Source organism: Myotis daubentonii, chromosome 6, assembly GCF_963259705.1.
Source record: "Myotis daubentonii chromosome 6, mMyoDau2.1, whole genome shotgun sequence".
Classification (NCBI taxonomy): Eukaryota; Metazoa; Chordata; class Mammalia; order Chiroptera; family Vespertilionidae; genus Myotis; species Myotis daubentonii.
The window spans coordinates 88490655-88509846 of record NC_081845.1 but is presented as its reverse complement, the minus strand read 5'-3'; the positions used below and the strand labels follow the sequence as shown (position 1 = coordinate 88509846).

Here is a 19192-nt window from a genome sequence, read left to right as displayed (position 1 = left end):
TAACCAAACATATACAAAGTCAACAGGGGGCCGGCCCTCTGGTTCTCCCCTACTCGAAGGAAGCAGCCACATTTCAGAAGAAAGGCAGGCCTGATGCACACGAATCCCTTTGCGCTGCTAATTATTTCTATCTTGGGAGCTGTCTCCCGCTGAGCTTTCTGAGAATGATGAGGAAATGACAAGTGGAGAAATTAGTCACCTCTAAACAGACGCCCCGAGGCTTTTGAATCCGAGTAGTGTCATCTTCTTGTGCAGAGCAAGAGGGCAGGAAGAGAAGGTAGTGCTACGATTTGTAGCACCCCTGGGGAGGCACCCCTTAAAAACGTCTCTCCTAGACATAAACCTGCTGAGCTTTGAAATCCCACCATTAGAGATTCACTCTCTTGGGACCTACAGAGTTCCCAGTTGAACTACAACATTTCTGGAAGGGGTTGCACCTTACCCCTTGATCTCTTAAAACCCTCTCAGATCATGGTTGACAGGAAAATGGGAGTAAGGCGTGGAAGAATGCGCCACACGAGGCAGCCTGGAGAACAGCGACAAGAACAGGGAAGGGAGAGGGGGTGGTCTCCTAATCACAGTAAGTACTTATATGTACTTACATGTATCCAGTCCTTCAGAGTTGACTATGAAAGATGTACCTTCAAATACCTGATCCCATTCAGTTTATACGGCAATGTGTGAAATAGGCAGAAAGGAATCTCTGCTCCCACCTTACAGATGAGAAAACGGAGGCTGAGAGCAGTGACATGATTCACCCAGGACACAAGGACGAGTAGATGGTGGAGCTGGGTGCAAACTTGAATTCTAGGGCTGCTGGCTGCCTCCCTTTTTCTCTATATCTCTGGCAGTGTCTTATGCCTACCTTTAAAAAAATCACATTTCCCACCTTCCTTGCAGACAGGGTGGCCGATTGTACGTGAGACAGTTATTGGTAGAGCTTCTGATTCGCCCTGTTGCCCTTCGCTGTCCATAGCTCCTGGTGTGCAGGAATGAGATGCGATCGCTAGAGCTCCAGCAGCCCCTTTACACTATGAGGTGACCGTAAGGACAGGACCTGAGCTGAGGATGGCAGAGCAGAAAGATAGGTGGGTCCCCTCGGGGTCACGCTGCCCAGAAGACGAGACCTAAACTCTCCCACTGGACGTCTTTCCCCTGAGAGGCATGTGCGCTGTGCGTGTAAGTCACGATAGGCTTCGCCCTCCGCCTCCAGGCCCTTTCTCTCTGTGAGGCCTCTGACAGCATGGGTTGCACAGAGGCTCGCCGGATGAGACATGCAACCCCGGGGATCCTCACCCCGACCATCTTCTCTGCCAGCTGGTCCCAGGGGACTAGCTCTGAGTGGGACCCAGGGTACTCACTGGCACCCCCGCTCCCCTTTTCTCTAACGTCGCTGGAACTTAAAAACGTGAGCGAAGCAACTCACGCTGAAAGAGAAATCCCATCAGACGCCCGGTGGCCTCGCCCATCTTCCCCAAGGAGAAATGACAGCTAGTGCCTCCGCCCGAGCCGTCAGTCTTCACAAAGCCTCGTGGGGTGTCAGTGGGATGTGCTCCCAGCGCGGCACCTGGGTTGGGAGACCGATCTCCAGTCTGTGTTGTAGAACCTTAGGAAATCAACTCAGTTCATGTGAGACTTAGTTTTACCAACCAGGCAATGGGCATACTGTCATATTTGCTCTGTCCATCCCCACTTGTGGATGCCAGGTTCCAATAATCTAACAGTATGAAAAAAAAAACACCTTAGAAGTATTAGAAAAATAAAATCCAAGGCAGGCTGATTTTGATTTTGGCTCCAACCACGGAACTGCTGGGTGTTTCCCTCCCCCCGCCCCATCCACCCCAATTTCCTCCTTTATAGCTTTGCCTTCCTCTGCCTGTGGAGGCTCAATCCACCCTTTCAGTAGAAGTTGGGGTGTCTGGGGAAGTAGCTGAGTCAAAGAATCTTCCAGAATAGGAGCAGGTCCTGGACCTGGCCTGCCCACTCCCTTAAGGAACACCTGTCCCTATCATTTCTCCGCGTATCCATTAAGAACCCGGGTTCATCAGTAAATTTCCCTCCACCCCATGGAAGAGATGTACAGTCAGATCTCAGTTCTCAAACGTCTCCCATCTCAAACAGTTCAGTGCTCGAACAAATGGTTCACGGAAAAGTGTATCAGTTGTCAAACAAAACTACAGTTCTTGACCTGACAACCCTTTCATGCTGATACCTGTATCATCAGTCACACATCTTTCAGGGAACAAAGGAGAGAACGCGTGAGTATGAGTCAGTTTACTGCTAAACTGAGCTTTACTAACATCTTAGGAAATTGTGCTATGAATATTTTTGTTTTTTGCTTATGTTGCTGCTTATTATTATTATTATTATTATTATTATTATTATTAAACTAGAGGCTCAATGCATGAAATTCGTGTACGAGTAGGCCTTCCTTCCCCCAGCTGCTGGCACCGGTTTCCCTCTGGCACCTGGGACCAGGGCTTCCCCCCATCCCCCTGGCTTTGGAAGTCTGGTCTAATTAGCATATTGCCTTTTTATTATTATAGATACATACATACACCATGGATCCTAAGGAGGTTAGTGGTAGCAGAAAAGTGAAAAGGAAAGTTGTATGAACAATAGAAATAATTGCGAAGTATGAGAGAGTGTTCACATGTCTGATCTGGTTACTGAGTATGGCATGGCGAAATCAATGATTAGCACAATTTTAAAACATAAAGAGGCCATCAAAAGTGGTGATGGTGCTAACGGTGTGAAACTGCTCACAAAACAGCAATCACAGGCAATTGAGAAAGGTTAAAACAGGGAATCATTTGGGGGTCTGGAACGGATTACTCAATTTACATTATTTATAATGGGGGAAAATGACTCAGTTTTCGAACAATTCGCTTCTCGAACAGCCTTCTGGAATGAATTAACTTCGAGAACCAAGGTTTGACTGTATGTATTTTCCAAGGGAGGGGCAGATCTCCACTGAAATGTGGATTGACAAGATGCTGATGGGGTGGGAGCTGGCTCTGCCCTCCCCAGACAGGAGACGTAGCTGCGGTAAAGCTGCTTCCCCACAGCCCTGTGAAGCTCAGTGGGTAGCTCAGTCCCCCAGGGTGAGGGGCGTGCCTGGGAATCATGGAAGAACGTGGCCTGGAGGGGGCCTGCGGCTAGATCAGGGGGCATGGAGTGCTGCTATCTCCCCCACCCGCAGGTTTCTCTTCCCATAATCCTTCGCTCTCCTGACGTGGAGACGATGGCATGTAATAGGCACCACGAGGGCGAGGCTGCATCTGGCTAATCCCACCCTGTGCTGTGGAAGCGAGCTTGCCGGGCCCCGGCCCTCCTGGGGACCGTTCCAACATCATGCCTGCTGACAGATGTTGCCTATGACTCCTGGAGACAAGTGTTTGTGAATGTCACTTGGACTGATAATGACATGCAGGCCACTAATTTCCCATGTCGCACCAGGAGGGAGGCTGAGCTGGATGGGCTGTTGCTTTTCCTGGGTGGGTAAGGGGGACCTCTTCTTTCTGACTCCATTCTCGCCACCCTTCCTCTTCCCCTTATTGGCCCCTCCTCCCTCTGGCACTGTCCCCACTAATGCTGGCCACTTCCTGCAAGGGCAGGTTCTGGGGCTGAGAGATGGGGCAGTACGCCCTCCCTGCTCATATGGGAAACAGGCTCCACCTGAGGATTGTCTGGGTCCCGTGTGCCAGGCCTGCCTGCAGGGCTCAGCTGGGTGCACTCAGGGAAGGTGAAAGCCTTGGGAAGTCAGCAAGAACCCTCAGAGCATGAGAGAGCTAATTATCTGCTAAAAGCAGGGCACTATTTCATAGCCGGATTCAAACCCGAGTTTCCCATGACTTGGGGGCCGCTCCCCCTTCCTGCAGCGAAACAGAACCTGATGCCTTCAGACGCTGCTCGCAGCTCCCAGGCTTCTGTGGGGCCTTGGTGTGGGTCGTGGTGACCTGTCAGTGACTACTGTCCAGGTTTGGTGGGAGAGCCTGAGCCGATGCCAAAGTCCCTGTCTGTGACCTCAGGTCCTGGGACTCAAAGCCTGGTGAGACAGGGCCCCCTAACCCTGAGAGGCAAGAGGCTTAGTGGCCCCAACCATGGTCACCATATTGTCTTGTTCCTGGGATTATAAAAGCCTCAGAGTCATAGACTATCAGGGCTGGACTCATTTAAGTCACATGTTAAAGTCAGGCTGCCCACCAGTTAGCCCTGGCCAGAGTCAGCCGGGTTCTGCCTGAACCCTCCTGGCGTGGGCAGCTCATGGCTCAGTGGCAGCTCTGACTTATTCTGCTGCTGGACAGCCCTGATGCTCATTTTCATTCTGTTCAGTTCACCAAATGCTGACTTGATAGCTGTTGTGGGCCAGGACTTACTAGGAGCTGCAGGCTCAGAGATGAGGAGCACATGCTGGAGAGGGAGCAAGACCCAAAGCCAAGCATCCCACAGCCAGAGAGGCTATGCGAGAAGCATGGACAGCTGTTGCTGCGGTAATTTTTTTTTAAATATATTTTTATTGATTTCAGAGAGGAAGAGGAGAAAGAGAGACACAGAAACATCAATGATGAGAGGGAATCATTGACTGGCTGCCTCCCGCACGCCCCCTACTGGGGATTGAGCCTGCAACCTGGGCATGTGCCCTTGACCAGGAACCAAACCTGGGACCCTTCAGTCCACAGGCTGACGCTCTATCCATTGAGCCAAACCGGCTAGGGCTGGAATTTTTTTTTTGTATTGGGCCAATGGCTACGTGTGTGTGTGTGTGTGTGTGTGTGTGTGTGTGTGTGTGTGTGTCTTCTACTCATGTAAGCTCTTTGAATAAGTTAAGGGTGCTATGACATTTTTTCTAAGTCCTGATGTCTCCAAGGCAACCTTTGCCCATCACACACAAGCTTCCGGAACCCCATCCTCATCACCTGATTGCTGGGTACACTGCAGTTGGGAAGATGACTCCTAAAACTGTGTCTTTTGTGTGAAACATATCACAGCCTGCTGGGATGACTCAGTGATCAGAACAGTAACGTCCCTCCCATGATCTGAGCACTTAGTTAACACAACTGAACACTACAGGCGTCCCTTCGCAGCTCCATTATTTTGTAGTCATTATGCCTTTGAGATCAACTAAAACTGAACTGGCCACACAAAATTCCAGTTAAGCCCGATTTCCTCCACCTGGAACTCAGGCAGTTGCATTCTTGAACCAAGGAATACACTTTCTCTGTGCTGTCATCCATGCGGACAGGAAATACACTGAGCAGCACAGGAATGGAGGCAGATCCTGAGGCACAAGGCATGCTCACGTCCGTTTATTGATCTGTCTGCTTCTCCGGCCAGCTGTAAGCCCACCACCCCTTCCCATTTCTCCATTTCATTCCAAAAACAGTGTGAGATTTTGTCATCCACCCCTTGCAGTGGGGATGTGCTCTGTTTATGGCCGTGAGTCATGGCCAGTGGAAACTCCTAGGACATTTTCCAAGTGTACTTATCACCCAGAGCATCGGCCCACCTCCCTGTGCAGACGCATGGGGACAGGGCCTCGCGGAGAATCACAGAGGCAGGAGGGACGTCACTGAGCAGGCCTCCCTCCTGAATGACGAGGAGGCAGACTGAAAGGTTGGGAACTCCTGGCCACAGCATCCCCTGAAGACAGCTCGAGAACTCGGCAGGATTTGCTCCCTGTGAACCCACCTGGGATCCCGGCAATCAGCCTTCTTTTCCAGGGGCTGACAGCACCTGCTGACAAATTCTTCCTGGAATTCAGAATGCCCACGCCCAGCCTGCATGCCCTGGCTTTCTGGGCCTGTTCTGTGGAAAGTGGAGTCTGTGCCCCTTCCCCATCTTAGGCACTTCCCTTTTTGTGCCTGCTGTCTCAGGACCACTCCCCCGGGCTTGGGAACCTCATCCAGCTTCCTTTAGTCCTGGACGCGTCCCCTGGGGCCTGAGGCTGGACTTGGTGCCCTCTCTGTAGTGTCAGTCTTGTCCTTCCCAGTTGCCTCGATTTGAATTCTGTCTCTGCTGCTTACCCCATGTGTACACCTGGAGCAAGTTTCTCATGTGAAATGTGGGATAAGCACAGTCCTGGTCTCCGCTGGCGGGGCAGGGGGAGGGAGCGGGGTCTGAGAAAACTAAAGGAGTTAGTACGCATAATGCCCTTAGAAGAGTAAGTGCCGGGTGCCAGTCAGCTCTCCGCATAGATCCTCCAGTAATAATGTCGTTTCGTTATCACGTTGATGGATGTGGGAGGAACTTGTGTGTATCCATTCGCCTAGGGGGAAATTGGCTTGGTTATGTGTCCTATTGCTCAAAGTCGCAGAACCTGCGATGACGTTAAGTGAGGACTGATTATATTGTTGCCATTGTGCTTGCTGGGGAGGGTGGAGGCAAATTGGAAATTGCTCAGCTTTGCCTGCTGGCTCCTGTCCAGTCTTCCTGCAACCTCTTTCCCAAACAGCAGACCTGCGTCATTTTTCTCTTCTTGCTCTAGTCATGGATTAAAAGCCCTTGTTGGCCGCCTTTAGCTCTCTCTGTACAGTGTGCACCCCCTTTTAATAGTCACTTTTGTGTACAATCCTTCCTTCCCTTCTTTTGTACACTTTCCTGTCCAAGTCTGAGCATACCACAGGGCCACTGTGCAGCCGCTGGTGTCTTCTCTTTCTCATGGGTTCACTTCTTTCTAAAAATCTTCAGTTTCAGCCCGGGCTGGTGTGGCTCGTGGTTGAGCATCAACCCATGAACCAAGAGGTCATAGGTTCGATTCCTCGATTCCCGGTTAGGGCACATGCCCCCAGTAGGGGGTGTGCAGGAGGCAGCCCATCAATGATTCTCATCATTGATGTTTCTCTCTCTCTCTCTCTCTCTCTCTCTCTCTCTCTCTCTCTCTCTCTCTCCCTGCCTCTCTGAAATCAATAAAAATATATTTAAAAATTAAATAAAAATCCACAGTTTCTTTCTTTGAGTCTCCTGTTTCTCTAGAGTCAGATTCATGGTCAGGGCAGTGCCACCAGGGCTGGAGCCAGAAGGCCTGGGCTCAAGTCAGTCCTGCCTATCTCTGGCTGTGTGACCTCAGAGAGTTGTCTCATTCTCTCAACCTCCATACTTCTTGGTATGTCCAGGAGAACTAAATGAAATATTGCCTCTAGAGCTACACATCATATGCATATAAGTGGCAGTGATGTTGGCTAGTGACTGTTACTATTATTATCTGGCTACATATGCACCTTGACCTTCTGCTCTAAAATTTTGGAAACCTGTCTTCTTAAAGGCTGAATTGTGTATCTCACCTTCCTCTTCCATTTCCTTCCCCAGGTTGGAGATAGGTAATGGTCTTACCCTCACCCTTACCGTGGTTACTATTACTACCAACAATAATTTGTATTCCTTGAGCACCTACTATGTGTCCACACTATTTGGAAAGCATGCCATGCTGTGTCTCTTCTAATCCTCATGACACCCTAAAAGGAACTCAGCATTTTTTTTAAATTCCGAGGTTGCTGATGCTTCCATTTTATTTATATTTATAAACCGAGTGTCTCCAGGATGACAATCACCAAATAGAAGCAGGTTGAATTCCCACCTTAAGTGACTGCAGAAGTGTTGCCTCAGCGCCTCTGGTGACCCTCCCGGAGGTGGTGAGACCCTCAGCTTGCTGCCACCTTGATGCAGTGTCACTGCCTTGCAGACCTCAGTTCCCCTCATCCCGGGCCCGTGCAAGCCCCAGCGCTGGGTGCTGTCACCTTTACACTTTTTATCAAAGTCAGACCATATAATAAATGCACAAGGGAAGAAATAGTACATATTTTTCAAAGGTCAATCTCAGAAGTTATCAAAGAAATGCAAATGAAAACAAGTTCCATTTTCCACATAAAATTGGCAAAGAGGCAAGTAATTAGATATTCAATAACTGGCAAAGGAGTGGTCAAAGTGGCCACTGTCACCTTCCCCTGGCGAGAGGGTAAATAAATATTCATATGCAACATATAAAGGTTATACTTTACTCATTGAGCCAGTAATTCAATTCCTAGGAAAATATGCTAAGGAAATCACTGAAGCTGCACCAATAAATTAATATACAAAGATAGTCATTGCAGCATTACTTTCCATATTAAAAAATGGCAAATGACTTAAATGTCCAACAATAGAAGATTGGTTAAGTAAATTATGGGGCAGCAAGTGAAAAATACTTGAACACCATGGGAACTAAGAAGCTATAATGTTGAGTGGAGAAATTAAGAAACAAAAGCACACACTAGAATGATCATAAATAGTGTTTGGAATTGAAATAAAATGGAGAGGCCAAAGGCCTCGGGCCAATTTTGAGTGGTAACAGATAATTTTTACTTTCCTCTTTATCATTTCTCTTATTTTCCAAATTTGCTATAAAGACTATTACTTTTTATAATTAGAAAAACTACACATATGCATATTTAAGTTTAATTATATATCTCTGTCTATATATCTTTGTATACATGCAAATATGCGTATGTTTGTCCTAATGCTTTCTCTCGATTCTGAGAAATGAAGCTGCTCTCCAGATAAAACAGGTAAAGGAAATTCCAGGTAAGCATGTGCCAGGTGAGGGAACCTCCGCTTCCCTCCCAGGAAGAGACTCATCAACTCAGGAGTCAGAGCTGGAAGAAACCTCAACGCTAGATCAAGGGTACTTGACCGCTTGACCCATGGACCCCTTGGCTGTAGGTGAAGCCTACAGGATTTCTTCCCAGAATGCCCGTTTTCCATGCATAAAAGGTAACACAGGATTTCAAAGAAACCATGCATTCCTTGAGTGGTAAGATTCTAGGCCGTGTCCCTCATGTGTGGCACAAACGAGGCACAGACCGAGAAGGGAGCTCCTGTGGAGTCAGACCTCCAGCCCCTTGGGTTGTGCCCATCATGCTGTAAGCTTCTCCGTTCCTCTGAATGGCTCAGGCAATTCTGTGCAGCCTTTTGGTCCCTTCGTTCCAGGCCTGGGCAATGGCCCCTAGATTCTCACAGCCAATTTACAAGGTCAACATCATTGTCTCCATTTCCAGGTGAGGAGACTGACACCAGAGAGGTCAGTACAGGTGGGCAGGATTCTCTCGGTGTCACGTGACCTGCTCTAGCCAATGAAAGCTCACCAGGACTTCAGTGGGACAAACTGAGAAAAAGGCACGAATCCTTCTACTGCTTAGGGAAAGCGGCTGCCTACGGGTGAAGCCAACCCAGAAGTGGAACTTAGGGGAGGGAAGGAACTCTGAGAATGCAGATGGTTGTGGGGCTTTTGGTCTACCTTAGTCTGAAGCAACATGACCCAACACATTGGTTTTTTCTTTTAAAGCCTGTTTGACTTGGGTTCAATTACCTGCAACCAAGTGTCCAGACTAAGTTATGTATGGATTACCCCCATTTTCCAGATGAGGAAAGCTGAGGCAGCTCAGGAGAATTGCATAACTAGCAAGTGGCCAGGCCATGAATTCTACCCATCCTGACCTCAAAGCCTTAATCACGACTTCATCTGCGTCCAGGTGAGGCCAGACCTGCTCCTCCTTGGAGGAGTCAGATCCTTCACCAAGAGGCCCCTCATTGTTCTTGCATGTCCTCCAGCTGTGGCTGAAACTAGAAAGTTCTGAGGCTCACAGCCATATGACCACCATCCCCTGCAACCCCCCTAGGGGCCTGGTCCTCCTACACACACATCTCCTGGGGCTGCCCATGTGGGTTCCTCTCTTCTTCAATGTGCAGATGACGTTCTTTCATCTCTTCTGACCTGCACGAATGGCACGGTTTGCCCATGATCCCCTCAGGCACCTTTGGGGAGGAGGGCTTCAGGTGGGAACAGCTCAAAGTCCTGCCATCACCCCCTCCTCCCCCAGCCAGACCCCTCCCTGCCTCGTGCAGCCCTGGCTCACCTGTAAATCAGTACCTCATCGTCGGAGCAGTTGTACTGCAGCTGATACATCTTCACCCGGGGCGCTGACTTGCTGACCGACCACTTGACCAGGGCCGACGTGGTAGTCACATCAGACACAAGCACAGCCCGTTCTGGGGGGCTCTTGGGAGGCTCCCCACCCTCGCTGCCTGCCCCTCCCCGGCTGGTCTTGCTGGAGCCAGTGATGTCCGAGAGGCGGGACTTGGGGGGCGCCGTGCGGCTGGTGCTGTTGCTGAGGTGTGGCAGCTGGACGATGGAGACCTCCACCGTGGCCGTGGCCTCCCCAGCGGCATTGGCGGCGATGCAGGTGAAGGCACCGCTGTCCTGAGACGTGGTGATGAGGATGTCCAGGGTGCCGTTGTCGTACACGGCGGTCCTTGAGGAGTTCCCCACCAGGCGGTCATCTGGGGCCACCCAGTGGATGAGGGGGCTGGGGTCCCCAATGGCCTTGCACTTGAGTGTGGCCGCCTGGCCCTCCAGAACCAACAGCCTGTGCGTGTGCTGCGTGATGAGAGGCGGCTCACACACAAACTCCTCCTCGCGCACGTGCCAGAAGTAGCGGCCCTTGAGGCCCCCCGGGGAGCCACAGGTCTCCAGGTCATCATCCCGCTCCAGCCTCCGCAGCCAGAGGAGCTCACAGTTGCAGTGCAGGGGGTTCCCCCCGAAACTGAAGGACAAGGGTGGGGCGAAGGGCGTGGCGGCCAGCACGGAGGCCTGGGAGCGGGCAAAGATGGGGTCTGGGGGCAGCTTCTGCAGCCGGTTGGAGGTGAGGTCCAGGCGGGCCAGCTTCTGCAGGTCGGCGAAGGTGCCCTCGGCGATGTGGTCCAGCAGGTTGTGGTCCAGGCTCAGCTGGTGCAGGTTGACCATGCGGCGCACGGAGCCCCAGGGCAGGCCATGGAGGTTGTTGTAGGAGAGGTCCAGGTCCTCCAGCGTCAGCAGGAAGTCCTCGAAGGCCTCGTCGGCGACGCCGCCCAGCTGGTTGTTGTTCACGATGAGGTGCTGCAGGTTGACCAGGCCGCGCAGCGTGTCCTCCCCGAGGCTGGGCAGCCGGTTGCTGTCGAGGTGCAGGGAGCGGAGGCTCTCGAGGTCCAGGAAGGAGAAGGGCTGGATGTGGCTGATGGTGTTCCTGGACAGGGTCAGGTCCACCAGCCCCGTCATGTTGGCGAAGTCCTGGCGGCCGATGTGGATGATGAAGTTGCCGCCCAGGCGCAGCTCCACCGTCCTCCGGTCAATGTCCGGGGGCACGAAGAGCAGCCCCTTGGACGGACACAGGGTCCCCAGCGACTCAGACAGGTTCTGGCAGACGCAGTACTTGGGGCAGGCGTCGACCACGGCAAACGCCATGCCAAACGCCAGCAGGCCGCCAAGCAGGGTCTCCATGGTCTGGTCACTCAGGCTGCAGCGCCTGGAAGGGAGGGACACAGGTCAGGGTCAAGAGGTGACTTCCCAAGGCCCCCGTCCAGAGCTTCCTCCCTCCCATGACCGTGGCCTTGGGGAGCAGCCATGAATGGCATCTGCTCATTGCAAGGTGCAATCTCTCCTACCAACCCTCCTAATACAGTTCTACTTTTTCTTCTTTCCCTAGCTCTTATCACCTTCTAACAGACTACTGCATTTACTTATTAGCTGTGGCCATGGGATGCTTCCTCTCTCCCCAATAGGATGTCAGCTCCAAGAGGGCAGGTCCTCTCGTCTTCTTTGAACATTGCTACATCCCACGAATCTAGCACAGGGCCTGGGGCACAGTAGCTGCTCAATACATATTTTTAAGATGGGTGGGTGGATGGATAATCTCACACTAGTGGTTCCTTTGTGATGACTGGGTTTGAAAAGTGTGTTATGGCTGCGCTTTGAAGCAGTTTCACCTTCTTAATTGGTTTAGACTCGGCATGAAATGAAATAGGACCAGCATTCCTTACGAACAAGGACGCGGGCCAGGAGAGAGTTGGCTCTGAGAGACACCACGGTTAGTCGGGAACTGGCTTTGGATAAATGCTTCACCATGGAGAACCCAGAGGGCACATGCCTCTTTGGGAGCTCAGGGAAGCAGAGAAGGTGGTGGGACATGAACTTCTGAGTATTCGCAGGTGCTGGGTCCTGTGCCCGGAACTTCAGACATGTCATCTTATCTGGGCTTCAGGTACAGCCTTCACAGGAAGGGCTTATCTGTGTGTAGATGAGGACTTGTCCATGGCCTCATGCTCAGGTCTTTACTCAAAAGTCACCTCCTCCCCCAGGCCCCACCGGACTGTGCATTCCCCTCTTCCCTGTTTAGTGTTTTCTCCTTGAAATTGATCGCTACCCAACTACTGTATATATTTTACATCCTTGTCTTATCTACTCCTTCTTTTTCCATTTTACTTTTAACTTATCTTTATGTATTTTTTTTGGTGTTGCAGCATAGTTTGTAAGTGGCAAACACTGGGAACAACCTAAATGTCTATACATAGGAAAGTGCTGGAATAAATGATGCCGCATCAGCACAATGGAGTGTTATACTGCTGTAAGAAAGAACGAGGAAGATCTCTGTGAACTGATGAGGGGTGATTTCCGCCACATGCTACCCCAGTGGAAGAAAGCCAACTTCATGGGGGCACATCCAGAATGACAGAGTCAGGGCTTCTATCTTTCCATTAGAGTCTGAATACAATATGATATTAGTTTCAGGTGTACAACATAGAGATTAGGCATTTATATACCTCACGGAGGGAGCCCCCTGGTAAGTGTAGTGCCCATCTGCCACCATACAGAGTTATTACAATATCACTGACTCGGTTCCCTGTGCTGTACCCCGGCATCCTATTGGCTGTCTTCTGTACCAGCAACAAAGCCCCAAGAGGTTGGGACTTGTTTTCGTTCACCGTTCTATTCTCAAAGTCTAAAACACCCCCTGACACATAGGAGGTGTTTTCACATGAAGGACTATCTGGAAAGGGAAGGAGCAGGAATTTGACTTGGGTCCTTGTGCCTCTAATCTGACAGTTTTCTCACTATCCATGCTGGACTGACTGTGGCTCTATTTATGGAGTGCCAAGACACATCAATTGAGTTGAACTTTTGGAAAATCACACACTCTGGTTATGTAGCGTCACGCAGACCAGCAGCTCTCAAACTGCCTTCTAGGGGTGCTAGTCAGAGGCCTGCAGAAGAGGCTTCTGAGGCCGGGGAGCTGGGGAAGCGCTGCCTGCTCTCACTCACTCTTGCAGAAGCTCTAGACGCATCGTCAGTTCAGAAGGGCTGAGAAATTCTGTTGCAGGAGAGAAACTGGGTTAATGTTTAATTCTGCATTGACTCCCTTTTGCTGTTTTAGCTGAAGATGCTCGCTTTCCTGAGCAGCAGCTATTAATATCTTGAGGAAGTAGAGCTCCATAGCTCCCACGTTGAGGCACACAGATACAGACAAAACAACCAGCTAATAAAACGAAGGTATGTTGTAAATTTAAAAACCTATTCCAATCAGGTACTATTTTATTGTAAAGGTTTAAATTCCCTTACGGTGTCTCTTTAAGGGTAAATCTCTCACCTGAGAGCCTTCAGGGCCAGAGACTTGCCCTGTATTTCATCTGTAAAGAATGTTATTTCTGAGCAGCGCTGTCCACTAGAAATATAACACTAGCCATAAATGTAATTGTAAATTTTCTAGTGGCCATATTTTTTTAAAAAAAGTAAAAGGAAACAGGTGAAATCAATTTGGATAATATATTTTATGTAAACCGCCATATCCAAAATATGATTTCAACATGCAGTCAACACAAGCAATTGTTAATGAGGAAGTTAACATTCTTTTATTTGTTCTACATTTTCAAAATCAGCGTGTATTTAACGCCCAGAGTGCATGTTAAGTGCTCACTCGGCACCTGTGGCCACTGGCTGCCCTGTTGGACTGAGCCTCGAGGGCAGGTGTTGGCTACCTACAGCCTGAGGGCCAAATCTAGTCTGCTGCCTGTTTTTTTTGTAAATAAAGTTTTCTTAGAACATGGCCATGCTCATTCAGTTACATGCTGTCTATGGCTTTTGTTGTGCAGAGGTGAGGAGTTCCAGCAAATATGATGTGGCCAGCAAAGCCTAAATAAAACATTTGCTATTTTGCCCTTTATAGAAAAAGTCGGCTGACTTCTATTCTGGAAGATGTTTTTTTCTTTTTGTCTTCTTCATTATAGTCATTGTCATTAAAAGCCTTTGCCAATGTGCTGATTCCACATAGTTCTACTCTGGGGTGCCAGCAGTGGCCAGGCCATCCCTCCCTGCCGGCCCCTGCTCTCACCAACCTCCTACCTGAGGGTCCCAGCCCCGCTGACCCAGGTCCCAGCAGGAGCATCCGTCCCAGGGGGAACCCCCTCCCCCCCGCCCCTCCCCCCTGCCCTACATGCCCAGGTGCATCCTGGCCCCTGGGGTCACATTTAGCTGGGTGGGGCGTGATGAGACAAACAGGACTCTTCTCCATTTGCATGGAACCTTCTCTTATTTTTTAGCACAAGAACAAGTCTTTGCAAGAGCTGCACCCTCCCCCCACTAGCCCAGCTTATCTCTTACCACTCTGTCCCCCCCATTGCCCGTCCTGTCCCAGCTACACTCAACCTCTGTCTTATAATCCACGCTTGCTGGTCCTCCAGGACTTCCGACAAGCTCTGTGTTCATCCTGGCTTCTCCCCACCTCCACTCCTGCCCGACCAAGCTGATTCCACCGATTCCAGGGAGCCTCTGGGCCACCTGGACCAAACCAGGCCCTTTACCCTGCCGTTCACCCCCGGCCCCTGTGCTTGTCCTGCACATTGATCATGACGCTTTGAGTTACATTGAGTGGCCAGATTATTATGACCACCCCAGCAGTACAATGAAGTGAATTAGTTATGCAAATAATAATAATAAAACCTTGAGAGTATTTGCTTAGGAAGTTTTCAATATTCAGTATTTTTGGAAGTGTCAATGAAGTACTGAGGGGGTGGTCATAATAATCTGGCCACTCAGTGTATAATTTCTTAATTACTTGCCTGTCTGCCTTCCTGGTCTGTAAACTCCAAAATCCAACAGGGAACTGACCTGTCTTGTCCACCCATCACAGTATCCCCAGCACCCAGCACCACACCTGACTTACTAGTATAGTAAGTACCCAGTAAATATGAACTGAATGAATGAGACACAGTACTGAGCAAAGGGAGTTTCTGGCATTGGCACTGAGGCTGGGTTCTGTCTCAGCACTGTCTAGAGTGCATTTGGCTAATCAGCTGAGAAAACCATCTTGACAGAGTGGGCTGGTCATGGCAGAAGCTTCCAGAGCATCGCCCGCTAAGCATCCATTGTATTTTCCAGACTGGCTCACTGCTGCAGTACGTCAAGGAGCCATGTTTCTCCGGCCCCTCATCTGCTCAAGTAGGGGTGAGTGGTACCCTTACACCCGCCCAAGACACAGGGCCAAACACACCTAAGGATGCCCCTTGTTAGTTAAGCTGGAGGTGGCTGGTGCACACACACATGTGTACATGTGTGCACATGCATACATGTGTGAGCGTGTGCATGGGGAGGTGGAGGAGGGCAGTGTTCTGAGAGCCCACAGCCCCAGGAGAAAGGTGCCTCCATGCACTCTTGTCAGTCAGCACTGCAGTGATTAGTGATCTCGGGTTATCAGTGCTTCCCGACCCTCTCACATCACCGCACCTGTAGGAAATGCTGAGACTTGGCGGGCACAGCTGAGTCCAGGGCTGGGCTGTCGGCGGCCTGTGCTGGGTAGCTTCCGTCCTCCCCTCCAGATCTTCTCTCTGTCCTCCCAGCCCTGCCCTGTGTCCTGGGAGGCTGCCCAGTATGAGCTGCATCAGCACAATACGGGCGCCCTGCCCCCCTGTGGCATCCTGGGGCCTTTCCATCCTCGGCCTGTCGCCTGCTCGCAGACAACCTTGGCCGTGGTGGCAGTGGGAGACCGGACACGTTGGGATGCACACCCTGCACAGGGCCCATGGTTTTAGACAGTTTGTCCTTGTAAATCATGCTAAACAAATCACATTTAAAAAGTTTGTGGTGGATTAGCAAATGTCTAATGAATTCCAATCTGTGACATAATAGAGCTGGGTAAATATGTTTTAAGTAATCAGCATGGAAGATTACTGACGGAGAAGTGACTATTGAATCTCAATTAAAATTGTATTGTGAGAACTGTCACTTAAAATATTACTCTCACAGCCCCGCGAAAAGCGGCTTAAGCCCCGAGGTAGGCGGGGAGGAGGGGAGGGTGTGGCGGCTCATCACTGGTACCAATGGGCAGAGGCACTCTCTTCTGAGCAGGAACTTAAGCAAATGCTGGAAGGCTCAGCCTTGTAGGTGCTGGAGGAGCAGGAGGAGGGGTGGAGGGAGCTGGAGGGGCTGCTATCAGAACAAAGAGTCAGATCCAAGTGGCAGGAGGGCCACCGGATTGCTGGGGGGCAGAGCTGAGAGGGGTGGTGGCGATCAGAGGCCAGGCCGTGAAGTGGCCGCTGGCAGCAATGTCAGAGTCAGTCCAGAGGAGCCTTTGCTTGTCTGTAGAGTGTCTAGGAGCCCGCGGGGGAGGGCGGGAGAGGGGGCAGTGCCAGGAGAGACAGCAACAGTGGGGCTGGGAGAGGAAGAGAAACCTTGCCCTGGACCTTAGGGCCCTGGAGTCTCTGGGAGCTGACCCAGGGAGGAGCCTGTCTCTGCCCTGGGCTTGTCCATGCAGCCTTCCCAGCAACTCTGCAAGGTGAGTGCTGCCACCGCCCAGACAGGGTCACCCGCTGGGTGTTTGCAGGCCCCTGATCTGAACAGCCTTGTGCAGTGAGCAACCTGCCGTATGTACCCTGAGATCCTGAGTATTTACCCCCATCTTAACCACTGGGAAGTGAGGTCCAAAGCAGGTGGTCTGCCCAAACTCTCCCAGCTCCCCGAGAAGAAGCACCATTTGAACTCAGGATTGCCCGGCTTCAGCCGTCCTGGTCCTGGGAGTAGAGGAGGCCCCGAAGCTTCCATGCCTCGGTTACTCTGAGAAAGCTGCCGCCTCCGCAGGGATTGCTTGGTAACCAGTGACGCCCAGCTGCTCCGCTAAATGTGGGCACTTGTGTTTCCTTCTTGGGGACGGGCCTGGAAGGAACGCCAGTTTTCTCCGAAGCAGAGGCCTAATTGGCCAGAAATATCCACCTGTCAGGCCCTGATGGTGGTGAGTCACACACACACACACACACACACACACACACACACACACACACACACAGATGCACACGCACACACACACACATGCACACACACTTATATACACTGGCAATATATATAGTTGTGGAAACAGGCTGGCGGTTTGTAATCAGAGTCAACAGATGGAATTTCATATGTAAAACAAAAGCGAAAAAAGGAAGACAAGGACAGAAAATGGAAAGTGAGGAGATTTCGGCAGAAAAGGACAGTTCCTATTCCTCCACCTGAGGATGAGACCAGAGATGTCCCCTCCCTCCCCCAGCCTGGGCCTGCCTCCCTGCCAGCGCCTCCTCGAGCTGCTCCAGACAGAAGCAGCAACATTTAGCAGATGGCTGGCAAGATCTATGTGCTATCTCTCCACCCTGATTTCCATTTAAAAGATACCCTAGCAACCAGCCAGGAGCCACCCGCCCCTGGAGCCTGTAAATCAAGTAAGATGCCTGTCTCTGCTTCAGGTACAAAGAAATGGCCCCTCCAGGGGGCTCCAGGCTGGGGAAGTGTGAATTAATGAGGGAGGGAGGGGTTCGAACTGCCAGGAGAAGCAGCCCTGCACCTGCTGGCAGGCTTGCCCTCCAGAGCACTCCCTGCTCCCATACATCACACCGAGGGTGCCAGCGGGTGCAGGAAGGAGCCTGGACTTCAGACTCCACTGATGGGGCTGCCTTTCTGGTCCCGGAGTTGCCAGGTGATGGTTCGGCAGTCCCAGATGCGGCTCCAGGAGGAGGCTCCAGCCCTGCCCTGCCATCTGCAGGCCTCTGCCTCCCAGATCCTCCAGAAGTAACAGTCTGAGGCTTCTTCTAAGGGGAAGAGAAAGCAGTAGCATCAGGCAGCTGGTTTTCCAAGCGCCTGCCCTGTGCTGCCCTGCACAGGGTCCCCAGAGCATCCTGAGAAAGAGGCAGGGCCAGGCTCAGGGGGAGTGTTGGAGAAGGAGGTAGCCCCCGACCTCAAAGAGCTCCCAGTGCCACAGGGAGGGCAGAGCTTTGACCTCAGGCAGCTAGTTTACTTTTTTTTTTTTTTTAAAGGGGGAGGCTAAACAATAGCAATTTCTTGTCTCACAGCTCTCAGCAGGGTTGCTTTCTTCTGAGAGCACTCTCTCCTTGGCCACTCTCTCACTGAGCCCTCGCCTGGCCTCCCCCTGGGCATGTGCTCCTGCTGGTGCCCTGTGCCTCCACATTTCCCCTTCTTAAAAGGAGACGAGTCAGCATGCATTGGGGCCCACCCTAGTGGCTTCATTTTAATGCAATCGCCTCTTTTTAAATGTATCTTTATTGTTGAAAGTATTACAGATGTCCCCTTTTCCCCCATGGACCCCCTCCACCCCACCCTGCCCCTCCCAGGCCCTCACCACGCTATTGCCTGTGTCCATTGGTTATGCATATATGCATACAAGGTCTTCGGTTCATCTTCTTCCCCCTGGCCCCCCTCACCACCTTCCCTCTGAGAGTCATCGATTTGGTGTTTTGAGTTTCTTAGGATATATTCCTAGAAGCAGGGTCACTGGGTCAAATGGCAGTTCTGTTTGTAATCACCTCTTTAAAGGTCTGGTCTCTAAACATGGCCACATTCTGAGGTACTGGGGTTAGGGCTTCAACATATGAATTTGGAGGGCACACAATTCAGCACAACATTTTCCCCTCTGTCCACTCCTCAACCTCATGTTCTTATATGCAAAATCCATTTAGCTCCACCCCAAAAGTCTTAACCCATTCATTCCAGCATCAACGCTATGTCCAAAATCTCATCAAAATATCACCTAAATCCACGAGAGTGAGAACTGAAGAATTGAGGCAAAATTCCCTTCCAGGTGAACATGTGAAATCAGACAAGTTATCTGCGTCCAGAACACAGTGGTGAGACAGGCATAGGGCATGTTCCCATTCCAGAGGGACAAGCCAGAGAGGCGGCGGGAACAGGACAGTCATTCCCATTCCAGAGGGAGAAGCGAGGGAGGAGGCAGGGATGGCTGGTCCCAGGCAGGTCTAAGCCTAGAGCTGGGCAAATGCATTCGATTTTAAGGCTCGGAACTCATCCTCTTTGGCTTGATGCTCTGCCTTCTGAGCTCATTGTAGTGTCTGGGCCATCCTCTGGGACCTG

General features: G+C 51.0%; 1 protein-coding gene across 1 annotated transcript in view; it reads right to left on the bottom strand.

Moving 5' to 3' along the window:
- Positions 1–19192, bottom strand: part of LRFN2 (leucine rich repeat and fibronectin type III domain containing 2) — a 184872-nt gene that overhangs the window by 29707 nt on the left and 135973 nt on the right. The window contains exon 2 of the mRNA XM_059701781.1: positions 9891–11315. Coding sequence (XP_059557764.1) covers positions 9891–11290 — 1400 coding nt within the window. The 5' untranslated portion in view covers positions 11291–11315. The remainder of the gene's footprint in view (positions 1–9890; positions 11316–19192) is intronic.